The 19,599-nt window shown below is 44.8% G+C and overlaps 1 protein-coding gene across 3 annotated transcripts in view; it reads right to left on the reverse strand.

Moving 5' to 3' along the window:
- uqcc1 (ubiquinol-cytochrome c reductase complex assembly factor 1) overlaps positions 1-17,543 on the reverse strand; it is an 88,960-nt gene extending 71,417 nt beyond the window's left edge. Inside the window, exons 1-3 of one of the 3 annotated variants that reach the window (XM_078554863.1) lie at positions 17,363-17,543; positions 4,462-4,596; positions 213-422 (exon numbers count right to left, since the gene is read on the reverse strand). In XM_078554863.1, coding sequence (XP_078410989.1) covers positions 213-422; positions 4,462-4,596; positions 17,363-17,380 — 363 coding nt within the window. In that variant the 5' untranslated portion in view covers positions 17,381-17,543. The remainder of the gene's footprint in view (positions 1-212; positions 423-4,461; positions 4,597-17,362) is intronic. The other 2 variants (XM_078554862.1, XM_078554860.1) reach the window with 2 other exon arrangements.
- Positions 17,544-19,599: the final 2,056 nt, after the last annotated feature.

The raw sequence follows: 19,599 nt of genomic DNA on the forward strand, positions 1-19,599 counted from the left end.
CGCTATATAAATGAAAGATGTGTCTTCGTTTTAGACTCGAAGACTATCTGAAATGGAAGAGAGAAAAATGGCACACTGTTGTAGGAACAGTTCTCCCACTAGCATCGGTGTTAAGGAAGATATTTTTTGGGTGCAGGGGGCGTGGAACAGTGAAGGTGGAGAGAAGCTGTGAAATAGGCTTTATTCTGTATCGAAGCCATGCAATAAAAAACCTGAGAATCCTGAACAGCATGGCGACACTGTTCCATTTTCCCAGCAGAGACATTGCCATTACACCACCCCACTCCCATTTTCATTAGTGTAAACCAAAATACCCATTTGCTGTACTTCAGGGGCCCTGTGAATCCCAGGGCTTCTATCAGTTTCGTAAAGGGGCCCAGTTCTTCTTCAACAGGCTGAGCTGTATCTTTCACATTGGAAAGCTGTTAATAAAAATGAGAACAAAATGTCAGTCACAAAACACCAGAAAATTAATGATTTAGCAAAGCTTGTAATCAAATACTAGAGTATACAACAAAGGCAACTTGAAATTATATGCACCTTTAACGTAGCGATGTTTCACAGGTGTGTTATCACAAAATAAATCACCAAGTCAGGTGAGGAGATATTAGGACTGATGACCAAAAGCTTGGTCAAAGTAGTAGGTTTTATGGAGCGCAGAGAGATTTTGGGAGGTAATTCCAGAGTTTAGGGCCTAGGCAGCTGAAATTATGGCTGCTAATAATAAAGCAATGAAAATTGGGGATGTGCAAGAGGACAGAATTAGGGTAAACAGAGTTCTAAAAGGGTATAGGAGGTTACAGAGATAGGGATGCACAAGGCCACGGAGGAACTTAAAAATAAGGATGCAAATTTTAAAATGGACGGGTTGCCGGACTGGGAGCCAATGTTGGTCAGTGAGCAGAGGGGGTGACGGGTGAACTTGACTTTGATGCAAGTAAGGTGTCACGAAACTATCATATTTTTCATATTAGTGTGTGATATTGTATACGTGTGTCTGTGTGTGTGGCTGAGTTAATTGAATTAGAGACGGATTGATTGCAACAAGTTAGGTGCAAAAGGCATTTGAAATGCTAATGAGTGAGCTAGGGTAAAGTCAGCAGAGAGGGTGTGAATGAAATTTACAATTTTAGATAAGTGGAAAAGTTGTTGGATTTTCAAAGAGACATAATAAGGTTTTTACAATTGGCAAGATAAATAGGGCAAGATTATTACGCTGATTTTTCCCAAAAGTGCTGACCATAATGACAACATAAAGAGATTTTTTATATTATGGAAAAAGTAAATTCCAAAGACATGAGGGAACAATGGGATTTACAAATCAAAGAAGGAGAAATATATTTAAAGGGGGAAGGAAGGCTGTGTGGGGGTGGCCATGTGAGATCTGAAATGTACACCGTGTGAAACAGACTTGGGGAAAAACCTCCAGCCACTTTGCAGAAGTCTGCTGTTCCAGTAACCAAAGTTGTGTTGAAAGACTTTGGAATTCCACTCCATTCTCTCTATAAATTTAAAATCTATTTTGGACTGTTGCCTTAAAGGGGTTGTGTAATTGGGAGTCTGGTTAATTAGGAAATTTTTAAAATAATATTAACTGTGTAACTGTAATCTTGCGCACGTGTTTTTTTTGTTAATAAATGTTTTAATTTAATTTTTAAAATCTCTAAAGGCGTTAGTGGACTCATTGCTTCTGAACTCAGTGCACAAACCTTCTCATAATAAATACAAATTGCAAAGCCGCTGTGATAGCGTGGCCAAGTTTCCCTTGTGGATTCGGTCAGCCTGGCAAATACCATCTGCTGTATCATAACAAAGGTTACAGGCAACTGAGCTTTACACGAGCTTAAGCGTTAGGAGTAATGAGGGGAGAAGTTTCCAGGGAAGGTCAATGAAGTGGATAACAGAGCAGGGAAATAGCATCACAAGTGGTTAGGTTCCAATCTGGAGCTAGCAACAGTGCAGGTACGATGGGCAGAACGGCCATCTTCCATGCTGAAATTTCAGGGATTCCACGAGTTTGAATTAAAGCACTAGCCCTGCATTTGGTTGAAGACAAAAGCTCCTGTCTCTAATATCACCATGGTTTTTATGTTAACCTTGCTGAACTCTTTCAGATGGCGGAGCCTTCAGTTGCACAAGTATTCAGCAGTAAAATTCCAAACAGCCAAAAGCAGGCATGGAGTCAGTTCCAGTTGTCAGTTCAGATCATCAGTCTGCCACAACTGAAAACTCCAATCACAACCATGTAGCAGACATACGGCAAACAAACCCACAAGTTGTATTTTTCTTAAAAAATATAAATTAAAGTCAAACCTAACCTCAGTCCTCTCGCCTGCTCGGTCAACAGGCCAAAGATTTCAATGGTTCAGCCTAATTTGTGAAGGATTAGAACCACTTTCTGCTTGGTCAAACATTAAATATACTTAGGAAACACAATGCTGATTTATTTTTAACAGGGATGGTGCAGCAATCATTTCCTCCCTTCCTTAGGAGGAAACAAGGAAACTCTGTCGCTAGAAGGGTTCAAAATTGATAAGGAGAAGTGTTGAATAGACTGTCGGTACTTAAAGTTGACAAGGCACCGGGACTGGATGAGATACATCCAAGGATATTGAAGGAAGTGAGAGTAGAAATTGCAGGGGCACTGGCCATAATCTTTCAGTCTTCCCTAGACTCAGGGGTGGTGCCAAAGGACTGGAGAATTGCAAACATTACGCCCTTGTTCAAAAAAGGTTGTAAGGATAAGCCCAGCAATTACACACCAGTCAGTTTAACTTCAGTGGTGGGCAGGATTCTAGAAACAATTATTCGGGATAGAATTAGTAGTCACAGGGAAAAATGTGGGTTGATAAGGAAGAGCCAGCATGGATTTCTAAAGGGGAAATCGTGTTTAACTAACTTGCTGGAGTTTTTTGAAGAGGAAAAGGTCAACGGGGATAATGCTTTTGATGTGGTGTACATGGACTTTGAAAAGGCATTTGACACAGTGCCACACAACTGACTTGTGAGAGAAGTTATTGCTCATGGAATAAAAGGGACAGTAGCAATGTGGATACAAAATTGGCTGAAAAATAGGAAGCAGAGAGTAATGGTCAATGGATGTTTTTCGGGCTGGAGGAAGGTTGGTAGTGGAGTTCCCCAGGGGTTGGTATTGGGACCCTTGCTTTTCCTGATTTATATTAATGATCTAGATCTTGGTGTGCAGGGGGTAATTTCAAAGTTTGCAAATGATACGGAGCTTGGGAGTGTCGTGAACTGTGAGGAGGATGGTGTGGAGCTTCAAGAGGACATAGACAAGTTGGCTGAGTGGGCAGATAGGTGGCAGATGAAGTTCAAAGTGGAGAAGGGTGAGGTGATGCATTTTGGTAGAAAACATTGTCAGACGATATAAAATAAGGGGTGGAATTTTGAAGGGGATGCAGGAGCAGAAAGACTTGGGTGTATATGTACATAGATCATTAAAGGTGGCAGGACAGGTGGAGAGAGCAGTTGATAAAACATACAGTGTCCTGGGCTTTATTAATAGGGGCATAGAGTACAAGAGCAGAGAGGTTATGCTGAATTTATATAAGACACTCATTAGACCTCAGCTGGAGTATTGTGTACAGTTCTGGGCATCATATTATAGGAAGGATGTGAACACACTGGAGAGAGTGCAGAACAGGTTTATAAAAATGGTCCCAGGGATGAGAAACTTCAGCTATGAGGGTAGATTGGTGAAGTTGGGACTGTTTTCCTTGGAGAGAAGGCTGAGGAGACTTGATAGAAGTTTTCAAAATCATGAGGGGGCTGGACAGTGTAGATAGGGAGAAGCTGTTCCCACTCATAAAAGGATCAAGAACGAGAGGGCACAGATTCAAAGTGCTTTGCAAAAGAAGCTAATGTGATGTGAGAAAATTTTTTTTCACATAACGATTGATTCGGGTCTAGAATGCACTGCCTGGATGTGTGGTGGAGGCAGGTTCAATCGAGGCATTCAAGGAGGCATTAGATGATTATTTGAATAGAAACAAGGTGCAGAGGTATGGGGAAAAGGCAGGGCAATGGCACTAGGTCATAATGCTCATTGAAGAGCCAGTGCAGACATGATGGGCCGAATGGCCTCCTATGCTGTTAAGATTCTGTGAAAATACAGATTTCTATTAACAGTTAACACAATTCAAAGTAAAAACAGACACATTGGAAACAGGTTCCAAAGAGGAATATATTGGACTTGAAATGTTAACTGTTTCCCTCTCCACAGATGCTGCCAGAGCTGCTGAGTTTCTCCAGCACTGTTTTGATTTCAGATTTCCAGCATCTACAATATTTTGAGTTTACATTAGCGACATGAATAGCTTCAGTGTGAAGATGTTTGCCTGAGGGGTAGGGTGGGGGGTGGGAAGGAGAGAAACAGAGGGCTGCATCTGATACTACGTGTGGTTTGTATAAAGAGGATCTCTTTCCATTTCCAGGACCCACCTTCGGTGTGACATGAACTGCCCGACACGGGACTCTCGGTCTGAGTGAGGTGTGTAGTAGCCCAGTGCAGGAGGCAGGGCCATGTGTCCTGGAAATACGGGCTCCTATCACCGCACTGCGCCACACAGAACGGAGCTGAAAGGAAGAAAAAATGACATTTCAGATCTAGTTGGTGTGAAAACAAGAAATCCCAAACATTCTGCTCTGCAGATCTGTGGAAACAAAGAGATGATGGATCCAAGGCCCCATCTCTAGTTACCTGCTGTGTCTTGAGTCATGGTCATAAAGTAGGAATATTAACAAAGGGTTTAACCTATTAGCAGGTAAAATACAATGTGGTTAAGAAGCACAATATATTCCAGCATTGCGCCACTTAAGATCTTGCCCCTGCTGTGAAGTGAGCTTATCTTTGTGAACATAAATACGAGGGGTAGGAAATATATCCCCTTGAGCCTGCATCACCATTCACTACAATTACGGCTGATCTTCCACCTCAATTTAATTTTCCCACCTGATCCCCATATCCTTGATTTTCTGAAAGATCAAAAATCTCTCTATCCCCGTCTTGAATATACTCAACAACAGAGCATCCACAACCCTCTGGGGTAGAGAATTCCAAAGATTCACAACCCGTTGAATGAAGAAATTTCTCAGCGCAGTCAGAAGCAATTGACCCTTTAACCTGAGACCATACCCACATCTTTTAGATTCACCAGCCAGCGGAAACAATCTGTCTAGCCTGTCAAGACCCTTTGAAATCTTACATATTTCAATGAGATCACCTTTCATTCTTCTAAACTCCAGGCAGCATAGGGTCAACTTATTCAGCCTGTCACAGGGCAAATCTCCTATCCCAGGAACCAATCTAATGAACCTGGCATGTATATCTTTCCTTAAAAACTAAGCACAGTGCTCAACGAGTGGTCTTACTAGAATCCATACATCTGCAACAAGACTTATTTATTCTTATACTCCAATCTCCATGCAATAAAAGCCAACATGCCATTTGCCTTCCTAATTTCTGTACCTGCAATCCAATTTCTCGATCACCAGTCAATGCAGTTTTATACATGTGGTTCTGCAGAGTTCAATCTAAGGCTTCAAAAACAACTATCCAACAAAGCCACATCCCAAAATTCGAACTGCTGCTTTTGGTCCTGAAAAGTGCCCCGTCTACTTCAGATTACCCTGAAAGGGTAAAGTGTCTCAAAGATTTGAGCAACAGGCGAAGCTAGCTATCTATGCAGTAGCAACACAAGTGGTATTCTCCACTAACAGGATGCTGTTGTCAAATCAAAAAGACATTCTGTTTATCACACAAATGGGTAATGTGGTATATGAATTTCAATGCCAGCGTGATGCCAAGTACATGGGCCATACGTCCCAATGACTGGTGGATTGTTTCAAACAGCATATCCCTTTGGCTGTTCGCAACAGGCACAGTACAGACCCCAACCAGCCTATGCTTGCAAAACTCAAAACAGTGTTCAACATTAGATGTGATTGCGCAATTGGACAGCACTTGCTAAACAATCCTGATTGTGCTAAGAATTACACTGAATTACAACCAAATTAGGATTATCAGTCAGGCTTGCAGTGAACTTTACTTATGCATACCAGAAGCTACATATATTCACACACAGGGCCCTGTCCTTCATAGACAGAAGCATGTCCACGTGTTGCACCTTTTTCAACTAAACAAAAGCTTGGGGGACAGCCATTCCTTAGTTCATTCCCCATGGCAATGCCTTGACCAGAGTTGAACCCATGGCAATGCCTTGACCAGAGTCAGCCTGCCTGGTTTGAATTTAAACAAAACCTTGGCAGTTAACTGTTCACAGGTACATTCTCCATGGAAATGCCTCCACCAGAACCCATCTACCAACCAATTGGCACTCTCTTCTCATGCAGTATAAATTTTTGTTCCCTGAACAATTGGTATTCTTGTGTATGTGCCCTGATGAGTGCAAGATGAAAAGCTTCGACAACATGTCTCTTTTTTTAAGCAATACTCAAGTTCTGTACCACCAAATGACTGTTTATTATCCACTGATTTTTCCAGGCTATGGGCCAACTATGGCTGAGGGGGCAGAGAAGCTATTCCCAGCCTTCTGCCAATGTTGATCTGGGCCTGCTACCAGGAGTGAACATCTCTCCTTTCCCTGTGAAGCATCAGATCTTCTCTCTAACGAGCTTTGATGTTGACCTCATCAACAGTCCAGCTTCTCAACCCTGCATTCTATCACAATGGTACTTGTAAGAATCCTTTAGTGATGCCAGAACTGCCTGCCTACAACATGTATGATATTTAAAGCTAATATCAAATTGCCATCACTTCCTGCTGTGAAACACCACCTTTTACTTTCTCCCTCCTCCCAGCTGCACCAACCAGGGTCAAACTGGACCCGAGACTAAACTTACTCAGTTACCACAAAAACAGCAGTCCCAGTTAATGAGAATAGTAGCCCCTTCGCATCTAATAGGTAAGTTTACCACTTTACTGTTTTCAAAAGAAAAGTGGCAGAATTCTGGAAAAATTATCCCACCAGCTTCAGCAAAAACCACACTGGATCTCAAAATGGGAATGTTATTCATCCCGTTGCTGTAAATCTCTGTTCCCTGCACATCCTTAGAATGCTCAAAAAATCACATTAGTATTCTTCTGCAATGATAACACAGTAACTACACTGCTTCCCACCAGCACCATTTCCAGCTCTGCTGTTGAATGTCACCTGCGTGGTTTTCATTATAGAGACCATGGTGTATCTGCACACATTTAAAAACTAGAGAGCAGAAAAGGTGCATAAAGCCACAATTTAATTGAGAAATCCCAGTGGCATCTAGAAACGTCACTCTCTATTGCCAATTCCAATCACTCAGAGCTCAACATATCTACGCCAGAAGAGTTTCCAGCTCACATACCGCTCAGCAAATCTGCACTTCTATCTCAAAGTGAGGGAGAAACTTCAGGATCTCATTTAAAAGTTGCCATTCAAAAAGAATCAATTGCGATGAGCTTTAATCAAATGCAGTCTTAAAATTATAAACTGCCAGTAAATGTTTTGATGCCAGGAAGAAAAAACTGGCTGGGAACAGCATGTGACTTGCATAACGCCTCATCAGGTCAGTTGAACATCTGAAAGCATTTTGGACCCATCTTTTGGATGAGGCATTAAACTGAGGCCCTGCCTGCCCTATCAGTTGGATGCAAAAGATCCCACGGTGCTATATGAAGAAGAGCAAGGAGTTTTCCTGGAGTCCCAGCCAATATTTATCTCTCAATCAACATCGCAAAAACAGATTATCTGGTTATTATCACATTGCTGTTTGTGGGAGGTTGCTGTGCACAAATTAGCTACCGTGTTTCCTATGTCACATTGACTCCACTTCAAAATGTATTTGTTGCCGGAGGTTGTGAAAGGCGCTATACAAATACAAGTTTTTTTGTGTACAATTAAATGTATTTTGGATTGCAGTGGTTTATGTAGGCAAACCCGACAGCAAGATATCACTGCCATCTGTTTCTGCGGGTTTTGGTTGAAGTGGGAATGTTGGTCCAGACACCAGAACTCCCCCATCTTCTCCAACAGTGCCATGGAATATTTTAACAACCACCTGAACCCAGTAGACAGAACCGTATCCAAAATGTCAGCACCTCCAGGCATGCGACACTCCCTCCGTATTGTGGACAGTCAGCCTCAATTGCGTGTTTGGGGTGGAAGTTGAAATGCAGAACTCTCTGACTCACAGGTGGAAGTAGTGCCAAATGAGTCCAGCTGCCCAAGTTACAGAGTGTGAGACAATTATCAGTGGAGGCAGAATCCACCAGTAAAGGAATGTTATCTATGGTGCTATACGTCAACTTAACTACCTCAAGATAAGTTACTCCTCCTGGGTCCACCTAGTTCCTAGCCCATTATTTTTTTTGACTAAGACACTCAATGCCAAGGCTGACCGACAGTCAATGCCACATCTGTTAAGGCTGAAGTCCCTCTCAAAAGCTTGAAGTGGATACATACACAAAAAAAAAACACATCCTGTTTGTGTGTGTGTATGTATGATATGTGGGAAGTGTTTCTGGCTCTCTTTCCCCGCATGCCTCCACCCTAAGCATTAGTTCCCTTAAAATTGGCAAAAGAGCCAGAGGCGAGATCAGGAAAAATGTTGTGATCTGGAATGCGCGGCCTGAAAGGGTGTTGGAAGCAGGTTCAGTAGTAACTTTCAAAAGGGAATTGAAGGAGAAAAATTTGCTGGGCTAAAGGGAAAGAGCAGGGAATTGAGATTATTTAGCTAGCTCGATCAAAGAGCCGGCACAGGCAGAATAGCCAACTGGCCTCCTTCTGGCCATGTTGAACAAGAGTTTGAAAGAGAGCCTGGTTAAAGGCATCAGCTTGCTCAAGAAACCCAAATGTTTAAGCCTAATTGATCAGCATAGTTAACTCCCAACATCTAATTTACCATTGATTCACCTGGATGACAACGTAGGTTCAGATGGTTGAATTATGCATAAATTTAGCTTTATTCCATTGAATACAGTAGATCGAGGGACCATCTAATCAAGATATTTAAAATACTAAATGGATAATGTAGCCAGAGAGAAACTATTTCCTCCGATGGAGGAAATCAGGAACGACAGGGCATAATCTTAAAGTTAGAGCGAGGCTATTTAGGAGAAAAGACACTAAGCACTCACTCAAACAAAAGGTAGCGGAAATCTGGAACTCTCTGCAAACGTTTGTGAGCTGTAGGACAGGGTGTCAGCTTGAATCTTCAAGGTCCAAATTAACAGAGTTTTGTTGGTTATGTCATGAAGGGATATAGAGCTACGGTGGGTAAATAGGGTTGAGGCACAGATCAGACACATTCTATCAATGGCACAATAGGCTCAAGGAGATGACTGGCCTCCTCCTATTCCTATGTTGAGCAGTGCTACTCAGTAAAGTGCTTTAAAGAGCTAATTCAATCAGCTGCTACCTCAACACCCCAAGCAAATAATAATGCTGGTTTTAATTGGAAACAAATTCAGTCTTTGATACTGTAAGGAGGAAAAGAAAATCACCAGCACTATGTTTTTGACAATACACCATATACTTGGTGGAGTGCTATCAATAACAGACCAATAACACCAATAACTCCACCACAATATATAGTTCAAAATGCTTATTCCACACACAATCTAAGGCAGAATATTCAATGTAAATGTGCTGCTGGCTGTTTTACTCATTCAGAATTAAAGAATGAAAATGTCAGTTACAGTATGTATTTGCTGAAATCCAGCACTAAAACTGCCTGCACCTAAACAGTGCACTGCACCGGACCTGTAAACTACCAACACCTTAAGGGCGACATCAGCTGCCCTTTTTTTTTGCAGATGTCCTTAGTGGCAAAATAGTTATTGCACATACCGGCAAGTTCTCGGTAGAATGGAGAGTTCTTCACCCAGCGTTCCTAGCAGCAAAGAAAGTGCTCTATCCCCTGGGACAGAGCAGCACCAAGATTCAATTCCAGAGATGGAGGAGTTTCACTGCCACTGTGCAGGTTGGGTAAAGATTCCCCCTTTCCACACAATCTGTTCCTTTCACAAAAAGCTGCTGCTGCTGCCACCTTGTGCTGACTGGCTTACGCTGATCTCATGGAAATTTGGGGGGCACAGAGGAAGCAATTGGCAAGAGGAAAGCATCAGGTACAACAGCTTTGCATCAGACTGTCTCCCCTACGTTTAGAGTTGCAAAAGGCCTTGGTGTATTGAACACTGTGTGCAGTTTGTAACTTGCGAGTGTCCATAGTTACCGAGTGCCTCTTGTATACTTTCCTAAGTAAGTTGTTTGGATCGGTCAATTCGAAAGGCCTGTTCTTTGGGAGTGTCCATTTATAGAGGGTTCACTATGGTTCACCTCCTGCAGTGTTTAGTGATGGCTCAGACCCACTGCGGCTGGTCAGGACTTCAATCCAGTGAAGGAGCTGATGTCATGGTTCAAGCAGTACTGTGGCAGCTGGCTCTCTTTTTCCTGAATGGAAGGCTGAGGCCTAGTTGGCTGGGTGCCGTTAACGCAGCTGTGTGCCTTTGTGCTTTGTGTGTCTGGTTGTGATGGATCATTTGTTTTTTTGTGAAACATGAATCATAAATCAAGCAATTCAGTTTTTTTTTTAGGTAGAATGCAATGATGTTTACGGAATGTGGTGAGATAACCAATTAGAAAACAGAACAAAAATGGTTAAAAATCAGAAAATGGCTAGGTTGGAAACGGGAAGTAACTAGTTAAAAACCAGATAACCAATGAAGTAACCAGACCCAAACATTCAACATATTTCCAAAAAAAAAGGGACAATGCTCAATTCTCGGTTCCATCCTTCAGCACTAAATGACTTATCAGTTATAGGAGAAGCTGAGATTGTTCTCCTTCCAGCAGAGAAGGTTAAAGAGGAACATTGTAGATGTTTAAATTCATAAGGGGTCTTTGAGAGTAAATAAGCAGAAGCTGTTTCCACTGGTAGGAGAGTCAGTAACCAGGAGACACAGATTTAAGATGATTGGCAAAAAAGAGGAACTGAGGGATTTGTTTTTTGTGTGAATGTACTGCCTAAAAGACTGGAGGAAAGAGATTCAATAGTATTATTCAAAAGTGAAATGGATAAATAATTCAAGGAGGGAAAACAAAACTGCTGGGCTATGGGGAAGAGTAAGGAGATAGGACTAGAAATGGATTCAAAGAGCTGGTGCAGGCTCATAAAGCCGAATGGCCCCCATCTCTGCTGTACTTTACTATGCTTTAGGGAGCACCTCATTACATCTTTCAAGGTGTTTCATACAAAAATGAAACACTTCAAAACATCGACAAGCACAGCAGTCGCTTTGTACAAAGCAAGATCCCGCAGGGAGATGAGGGAAGAATGTTGGTCAGGGGACAGGCAGAACTCCTTGCCATTCCTCATTTACTGCCATGGGATCTTCAGTGTCCACCTGAACCAGGCACAGGTTTGACAGCGTCATCAGAATTACAGAGCACAACTCAGCTCATCAAATAATCATTACCAACTACATTGCAAAAAGATTGCATTCCCGAGTAGATCTTCAGGAAAAATCTTCAACAGAAAATAACTTTCAGGTAACCTAAGAAAAAAATGCCCATACCAGTTTTGAAAAAAGGCCACGTTATGTTGGGAAATTAGACTAAGGAATGACATATTCACGGATATCTCAATTTCCTAGACAGCATTTTCCACTATGAATCAAGAACATGCATTTTAAATGAAGTTACTACCCCCTAAATATTTTCCTCCATTCAGAAGCACTTTAATATATAATTTAAAATTTGCTGTCAGCTTTTTTTCCCCCTTAACCACACTTTAGTTCTTAAATCATCTCTCCTTCTTATACTCTGCACTTAGTCTGACTTTGCTAAATCACTCTTTAGGTTTGCTCATCTTTCCCCTTCATCCTCGATTGCTTTGCTCAGGCATCTGCTCATCTTATTTGCAGTTCACAGCCTCTTTAGGATATCCTCTCCTCTGCCAGCAACAAACTGTACCTGCCGACATCAGTGGGAAACTTTAATTGACCATGCCAGTGCACACATAGTTCAGGATCTGTCTGACCCCGTGGACTGGGAAACACAGTGACCTTTCACTAGCGGGATCATTCAATCCAGGCCGAAAATCTGTTCTTGCTGAGCGCCAGCATGAAACGGGTTCAGGCCGGTCTCGAGTCGGCTCCTACTGATCATCGAGGTCAGTGACACAAAAACTCCCTCTCTCAATCGGTGCATCATCTGACTAGCAATGTGCATGGGAAGTGGAATTCTCACACGGATACAGGATGCTCTCCAGAGATGGGGGCTGTATAGAGGGAGCTTTACTTTGCTCTTAACTGAGCTAAACTAGAGCTTGATGCTAATATCGAAATGGAAAGAGATTTTCTGTTACCCAATTTCACTAAGCACACATATTCATTTAAAAGTTTGAAGAAAAATTCCTTAAACATCTGAATAGAATTCAGTTGGGGAAAATAGGGATTTTCAAACATTAGATGAACTGTGCCAATCTAGATTTGGGAGGGAGTGGTGAACATTGTTTTGACAAGCCAATATATATATTATGTACATATTGCTGACTGTATAAAAATGATAGTTTAGTGGGGGGCAAATTCAGCTCCTTTACCTCATGCATAATACAGAGAAGCAATTGTGAAACTTATGAATGGTGTAGCCAATGCTTGGGAGTACTTCAGGAAAACCATAAAGTGTAAAAAAATTGTCTCATTTGAAAAAAATGTTTTGAAGCAGTTTCATCCTATTCCTTGCTGAAAAAAAAACAATTTTTACTTTTAATGCTTCCTTTCTTTCTCACTGTTATTTAAGCAGCAAGCACTGATCGACAGAATGATGATGTTTTTGACAACCGATAAGGAACTTTGGCCTCGCCTGCTCCTTGCTATCTCTGCAACCTCCTCCAGCCCTACAATGCCCCGAATCACTCCACCATTGGCTGTGCCCTCAGCTGCTGAGCTCACAAACTTGAATTCCCTCCCAATCTTCTTTAGCTGTCTCTCCTTCTTCAAGATGTTCCTTAAAGCCTAACTTTTTGCCCAGAGATCTCTTGATGTGTGTGGTGCCAGATTGTGTTTGATAATACTGTGAAATGTTTTACTACATTATAAACACTATACAGATGCAAGTTGATGGTGCCATTAAATTCTCTTTAAAGGGTTGGCTCTGATATCCCATTAATAAAACACATGGTCCCAGGCAGATTCCTGTCACATATAACACCATTCGATGACAAGACACATCGCAAACGTGTTGCAAATTCAGAAGGGAAAGCTTTCCATGCCACACTAATGCTGGTTAATTCAGGCCAATACGGCACGAAAAGGATCTCAAATTCACATTAATCCAGACTAAGTCCAATTATGTGCATCTCAGGATCATTAAGAGTTCAAACTGACTGAGATTCAGGGGAGAGGGTGTAGTGGTCACATCACTGGACTAGCCATTCAGAGGGCCAGGCTTGTGCCCTGGGGACATGAGTTCAAATCCCACCACTGCAGCCGGTGGAATTTAAATTCATCAACTCACGGAAAGCGGAGAGTTAACTGATTGCCATAAAAACCCATCTGATTCACTAATGCGCTTTAGGGAAGGAAATCTGCCATCCTTACTTGGTCTGGCCTACATGTGACTCCAGACCCACAGCAATGTGGTTGACTCTTAAATGCCCTCTGAAAATGGCCTAGCAAGCCACTCGGTTGTACCAAACTGTGATAGAAAAGTCAAAAAGGGATAAAACCAGACAGACCACCTGGCATCGACTTAAGCACTTGGAAACGACAATGGCAAACCCAACAAAGTCCGCCTGGGTACTTGTGCCAAAAGTTGAGGGCTGTTTCAAAGTCTAGTCAAGCAAAAGCCTGACATTGTCTATAAGGTATGATTCCGTGAATAGGACTGTGCCCCAGACACCACCTTCACCATTCTTGGGTATGTCCTGTCCCCACCAGCAGAGGTGGCAGCACAGTGGTATATAGTCAGACGGAGTCCTTAACATTGTCTCTGGACTCCATTAAGTTTCATGGCATCAGGGAAAAAATCAGAAATCTCCTGTTGATTACCACCTAATGGACACTGCAAAGACTGTGGGCCCTGACAATATCCCTGCAATAGTACTGAAGGTTTATGCTCTAGAACTAGCTGTGCCTCTAGCCAAGCTGTTCCAGTAGAGCTACTACACTGGCATCAGCCCAGCAATGTGGAAAATTGTCCAGGTATGTCTTGTCCACAAAAAAACAAGATAAATCCAACCCAGCCAATTACCGCCCCATCAGTCTACTCTCGATCATCATAAAATTATACAAGGTGCTGTCAACAGTGCTATCAACTGGCACTTACGCAGCAATAACCTGCTCACTGATGTTCTGCTTGGGTTCCGCCAGGGGTACTCACCTCATTACAGCCTTGGTTCAAACATGGACAAAAGAGTTGAACTCAAGGGGGAAGGAGAAAGTGATTGCCTTGACATCAAGGCAGCATTTGACCGAGTGTGGCACCAAGGAGCCCCAGCAAAACTGGAGTCAATGGAATCAGGGGGAAAACTCTCCGCTGGTTGGAGTCATACCGAGCACAAAGGAAGATGGTTGTGGTCATTGGAGGCCAAACATCTCAGTTCCAGGACATCACTGCAGGAGTTCCTCAGGGTAGTGTCTGAGACCGAATCATCTTCAGCTGCTTCATCAATGACTTTCCTTCCATCAGAGGTCAGTGTGGGGATGGTCCCTGAAGGTTGCACAATGTTCAGCACCATTCACGATTCCTCAGATACTGAAGCAGTCCATGTTCATCTGCAAGCAAGACCTCGACAATATCCAGGCTTGGGCTGATAAGCGATAAGTAACACTCATGTCACACAAGTGTCAGGCAATGACCATCTCCAAAAAGAGAGAATTCAATATCTACTCTTGACATTCAATGGCATTACCATCACTGAATCCTCCACTATCAACATTCTGGAGGTTACCATTGACCAGAAACTGAACTGGGCTAGCCATATAAATACTGGCTACAAGAGCAGGTCAGGGGCTAGGAATCCTATGACAAGTAACTCACCTCTTGACTCCCCAAAGCTTGTCCACCATCGACAAGGCACAAGCCAGGACTGTGATGGAATACTCGCAGTAGTGTGTACCATCTACAAGATGAACTACAGGAACTCACCAAGGCTTCTTCACAGCACCTTCCAAACCCAAAACATCTACCACCTAGGACAATGGCAGCAGATGCATGGGAACACCAGCATCTGCAAGTTCCCTTCCAAGCCACTCACCATCCTGACTTGGAAATACATCGCCGTTCCTTCACTATCACGGCAATCAGAGTGGCCAAGCGTAAAGGGAAGAAGCTAAGAGGAAAAAGCAGAATGGATGAAGCTCCACAACTTAGAGTGGCAAATGTTAATGGGGAATCTCACTGAGTTATACAAAATATTAAAAATTGCATAAAAGTCAAAGCAGAATATTTCAAGATCTGTTAGGCCAATGGGATCAATTTAAATTCGTGAAAGGCAAGATAGATACTGAAGGCATGGTTAACTTTGGGAAACACAAGTGTGGGTGCAAAACAAATCTGCAAAACCTAATTCCTCCACATTTAAAAATGAGATTTTCCCCTCTTAAAAACCTCTAGCAGAGAGAACTCAGGCTCCTGTTCTGGAGGCCAGGGATATGTTTTTGCCTCTTTCTTTCACTTTCCCCTCTACCTCCCACCATCCTTTCTACCCATTCTCTTTTCCTCCCTACCTCCTTCCTTGTTGCCCTCCCAGTCTCCAGCTTTAACTCCAGCCACTCTCACAATCCCTCCCAGTCTCCTCCTTTATCTGAAACAAAAACAGAATTACCTGGAAAAACTCAGCAGGTCTGGCAGTTCTGTTGAAGGGTCATGAGGACTCGAAACGTCAACTCTTTTCTTCTCCGCCGATGCTGGCAGACCTGCTGAGTTTTTCCAGGTAATTCTGTTTTTGTTTTGGATTTCCAGCATCCGCAGTAGTTTTTTGTTTTTTCCTCCTTTATCTTGCTCCACTTCACCAACTCTTTCTCGCTTCTCCCAACCTCTTTCACTCTACCCTTCCTCCTCCTCCACGAACTCTCTCCAACTCCACTACCCCTCTCTCTTTTCCCCACTCCCTCCCTCTTCCTACCCTCACCCCCTCCCTCACAGACCCCTCAGCCCTCCTCCCTCTCCAGCAACTACTCTCCCCTTCCCGACACCCATCTCTCTCATTCCCTCTCACCCTACCCACTATCCCCCCCTTAAACCCATTCCACCCTCACCCACCTCTCCTGCCTTATACAACCTCTCTCCCCGCCAACCCCATTCTCTCTCTCCCACTCCTCCTCCCCTTATACCTCTCCTTGCCCCAGCCCCTCCCTCCACATACCACCCCCTCCCTCTAGCATCCCTCGCCCTCCATACCTCCCCTCTCCCTTCTTGTCCCCCCCTTTCCCCGTCCCCGCATCAATATCTTAGCCCTCCTGCAGCCCCCTCAACCTCCCTCCCCATCCCTCACCCCCTCCCTTACCCCCTCCCCATCCCTCACCCCCTCCCTATCCCTCACCCCCTCCCCATCCCTCACCCCCTCCCTCACCCTCACCCCCTCCCTCACCCCCTCCCTCACCCTCACTCCCTCCCTCACCCTCACCCCCTCCCTCACCCTCACCCCATCCCTCACCCCCTCCCTCACCCACTCCCTCACCCCCTCCCTTACCCCCTCACCCTCTCCCATACCCCCTCCCCATCCCTCACCCCCTCACCCTCTCCCATACCCCCTCCCCATCCCTCATCCCCTCACCCTCTCCCATACCCCCTCCCCATCCCTCACCCCCTCACCCTCTCCCATACCCCCTCCCCATCCCTCACCCCCTCCCTTACTCCCTCACCCCCTCCCTTACTCCCTCACCCCCTCCCTTACTCCCTCACCCCCTCCCTTACTCCCTCACCCCCCTCCCTTACTCCCTCACCCCCTCCCTTACTCCCTCACCCCCTCCCTTACTCCCTCCCCCCTCCCTTACTCCCTCACCCCCTCCCTCACCCCCTCCCTATCCCTCACCCCCACCCCCTCCCTATCCCTCACCCCCTCCCTATCCCTCACCCCCACCCCCTCCCTATCCCTCACCCCCACCCCCTCCCTATCCCTCACCCCCTCCCTATCCCTATCCCTCACCCCCACCCCCTCCCTCACCCCCACCCTATCCCTCACCCCCTCCCTATCCCTCACCCCCTCCCTATCCCTCACCCCCTCCCTATCCCTCACCCCCTCCCTATCCCTCACCCCCTCCCTATCCCTCACCCCCTCCCTATCCCTCACCCCCTCCCTTACCCCCTTCCCTTCCTCTCTCATCCCTTCAATCACTCACCAGGCGGAGGCCGCTCATCCCCCGCTGCTCTATTCCTGACCTTCTTTCTGTTTCCGGCTCCTTCGCTGTCCCCAAAAACTCACTCCGTCTGGACCGGAAATGGTCCTTCCCGCACTCACTCCGGGCGCCGCTGCGAATCCCAGAGCGCGGAACAAACGTTCCGCCAGACAGCACGGCCCATCCCCAGAGAGAGCGGAGCGGGATGGACTGGGCTGGTCTGGGCAGAGCTGGGTAGGGCTGGGCTGGGCCGGTCTGGTCTGGGCAGAGCTGGGTAGGGCTGGGCTTGGGCCGGTCTGGGCTGGGCCGGTCTGGGCAGGTCTGGTCCGGGCTGGTCCGGGCTGGTCTGGGCCGGGCTGGTCTGGGCCGGTCTGGGCAGGACTGGGCCGGTCTGGTCCGGTCTGGGCTAGGCCGGGCTGGGCAGGGCTGGTCTGGGCCGGTCTGGGCAGGTCTGGTCCGGTCCGGTCTGGTCTGGACTGGGCTGCCCCTCAATGCAGAGCTCTAATCCCTATGGACAATCCCAATCTCTGACACCAACTTTTATAATCATTCCTGTAATTCTGCTCGTAATAGGATAGGAGTAAGAGTTAGAATTGCAATAAACCAGGAACTATTCCAAAAGGAGGAGAGAGATGGAAGAAAGCTAGCATCACTGCTTGTTGAGCTATTTCATTTTCAATTTCTGCATCCTTCCAAAATGAATATTCTTAAAAAGTTATGTGTTAATTCATTAAATTATATTTGCATAGGTGACCGCTCAAGAGTGGGGAAACATTAAGAGTGAGAGTAATGATCTGAAAGAGGTCACAAAATCCATCAAACATGAACTTTGTTTTTCAGATTAAAATAGACTAAGATTCTGAACCAAATTGGGAGTATTCCTGTAACCGAGTGATATTGGCAGCTATGTGTTCTTTGTAGCTCCCAATGTAGTGCCATACAGGTTATTAAAGTTTTTATTGTTGATGTGTTAACATTGAATGTATCCTGGCTGTAAGGTTTTAAGCAGGGTCTGATCTGCCCTAGCCACCAGTTCTTGCCAGAAACCTAAGTGTGACTAAAACCAGACAAGCTGTACAAGTTCCACAGGCCACTGGAAATAAACATGGCGACAATTGTCACTAGTTTTGATGAAAAGTCATCAGCTCAAACCTTGGGGGGGATTATGGGGCCTGCAAGAGCAAGAAGTGTGGCAAGTGAGGTGATTTAAGCAGGAGCTGAAATTTTGCTTTCCCGATAGCAGGTTCAAATTTAGAGATTTACCAGAGCGGCCGGGTTGGGCTGTTCTATGGCTGGTTCCTATTTGGAATATATTTGCATGCCATGAATACTCATTATATTAAAACTTTTTAAGAAAAATTGCATCCTACCCTCATGATAAAATAAGCAGCAAATGAGAATCTCATGGCACCCAGTTCACGTTTGTTTAAAGGTGACATGCAACTGTTGACTTTGTGCAGTCGTGTCTCAACACCTTTCATCATTGAACTCTGTGGCACAAGGGTAGGGAGCAGGAAATTGCTTGGCAGCTCGGAACCAGCAAGGGTGAGTCAGTCATGGAGGGGGGTTGTATGGTGTGGTGTCAGGGGGCATGGAGAAGTGGAAGAGGGAGCCAAGGGAGGACAGGGCGTGGGGTCAGGGGCATGGAGGGGTGAAGTGGGGAGGGCCTGCATGGCATCCTGCATGGGGTGGTGGGTGGAAACAGTCAGTCAAGATAAGAAAATGAGGGGCCGAAAGGGCAGTGCTGGTACTGTCCATGTGGCTTCCTCTCAGGACGTTAACTGACGGAGTCCTTACAGGGCTTTGATCATTTGTTCACCAACAGCATTTCAACAGTCTCCACTGAGAGTGATCTCGGACAATGTCCTTTACAATGTGTAGAAGGGAGGGACAGCCAAGCCTGGAAGTTCAGCCCATGTCCCACAGAGTGGTGAGTACAACACTGGACACGAACATTAACATTCAAAAAGAGTGAAATGAAAGTCACAACATTGTTTCTTCCACCATAAGGGAAATGTCCCCTCCCCATAACCATCAATGCGTGCCAGCTATGAGGCGTGCCAGTACATTAGCTCCCTGACTGCGCTAGCGTAAACAAATATGATGCCCACACAAATAAAGTGAAACTAACGAAATGTGAACTATTTATAAGTGAAATTTAAATTTGAAAAAATTTAAATTTCACCACCTTTGTGTTCTCAATAAGCCTTATGTTAATGGCCATGGGGCTGGACAGCGAT

The sequence above is a fragment of the Cetorhinus maximus genome, chromosome 13 (genome assembly GCF_964194155.1).
Source record: "Cetorhinus maximus chromosome 13, sCetMax3.hap1.1, whole genome shotgun sequence".
NCBI classification, from domain to species: domain Eukaryota; kingdom Metazoa; phylum Chordata; class Chondrichthyes; order Lamniformes; family Cetorhinidae; genus Cetorhinus; species Cetorhinus maximus.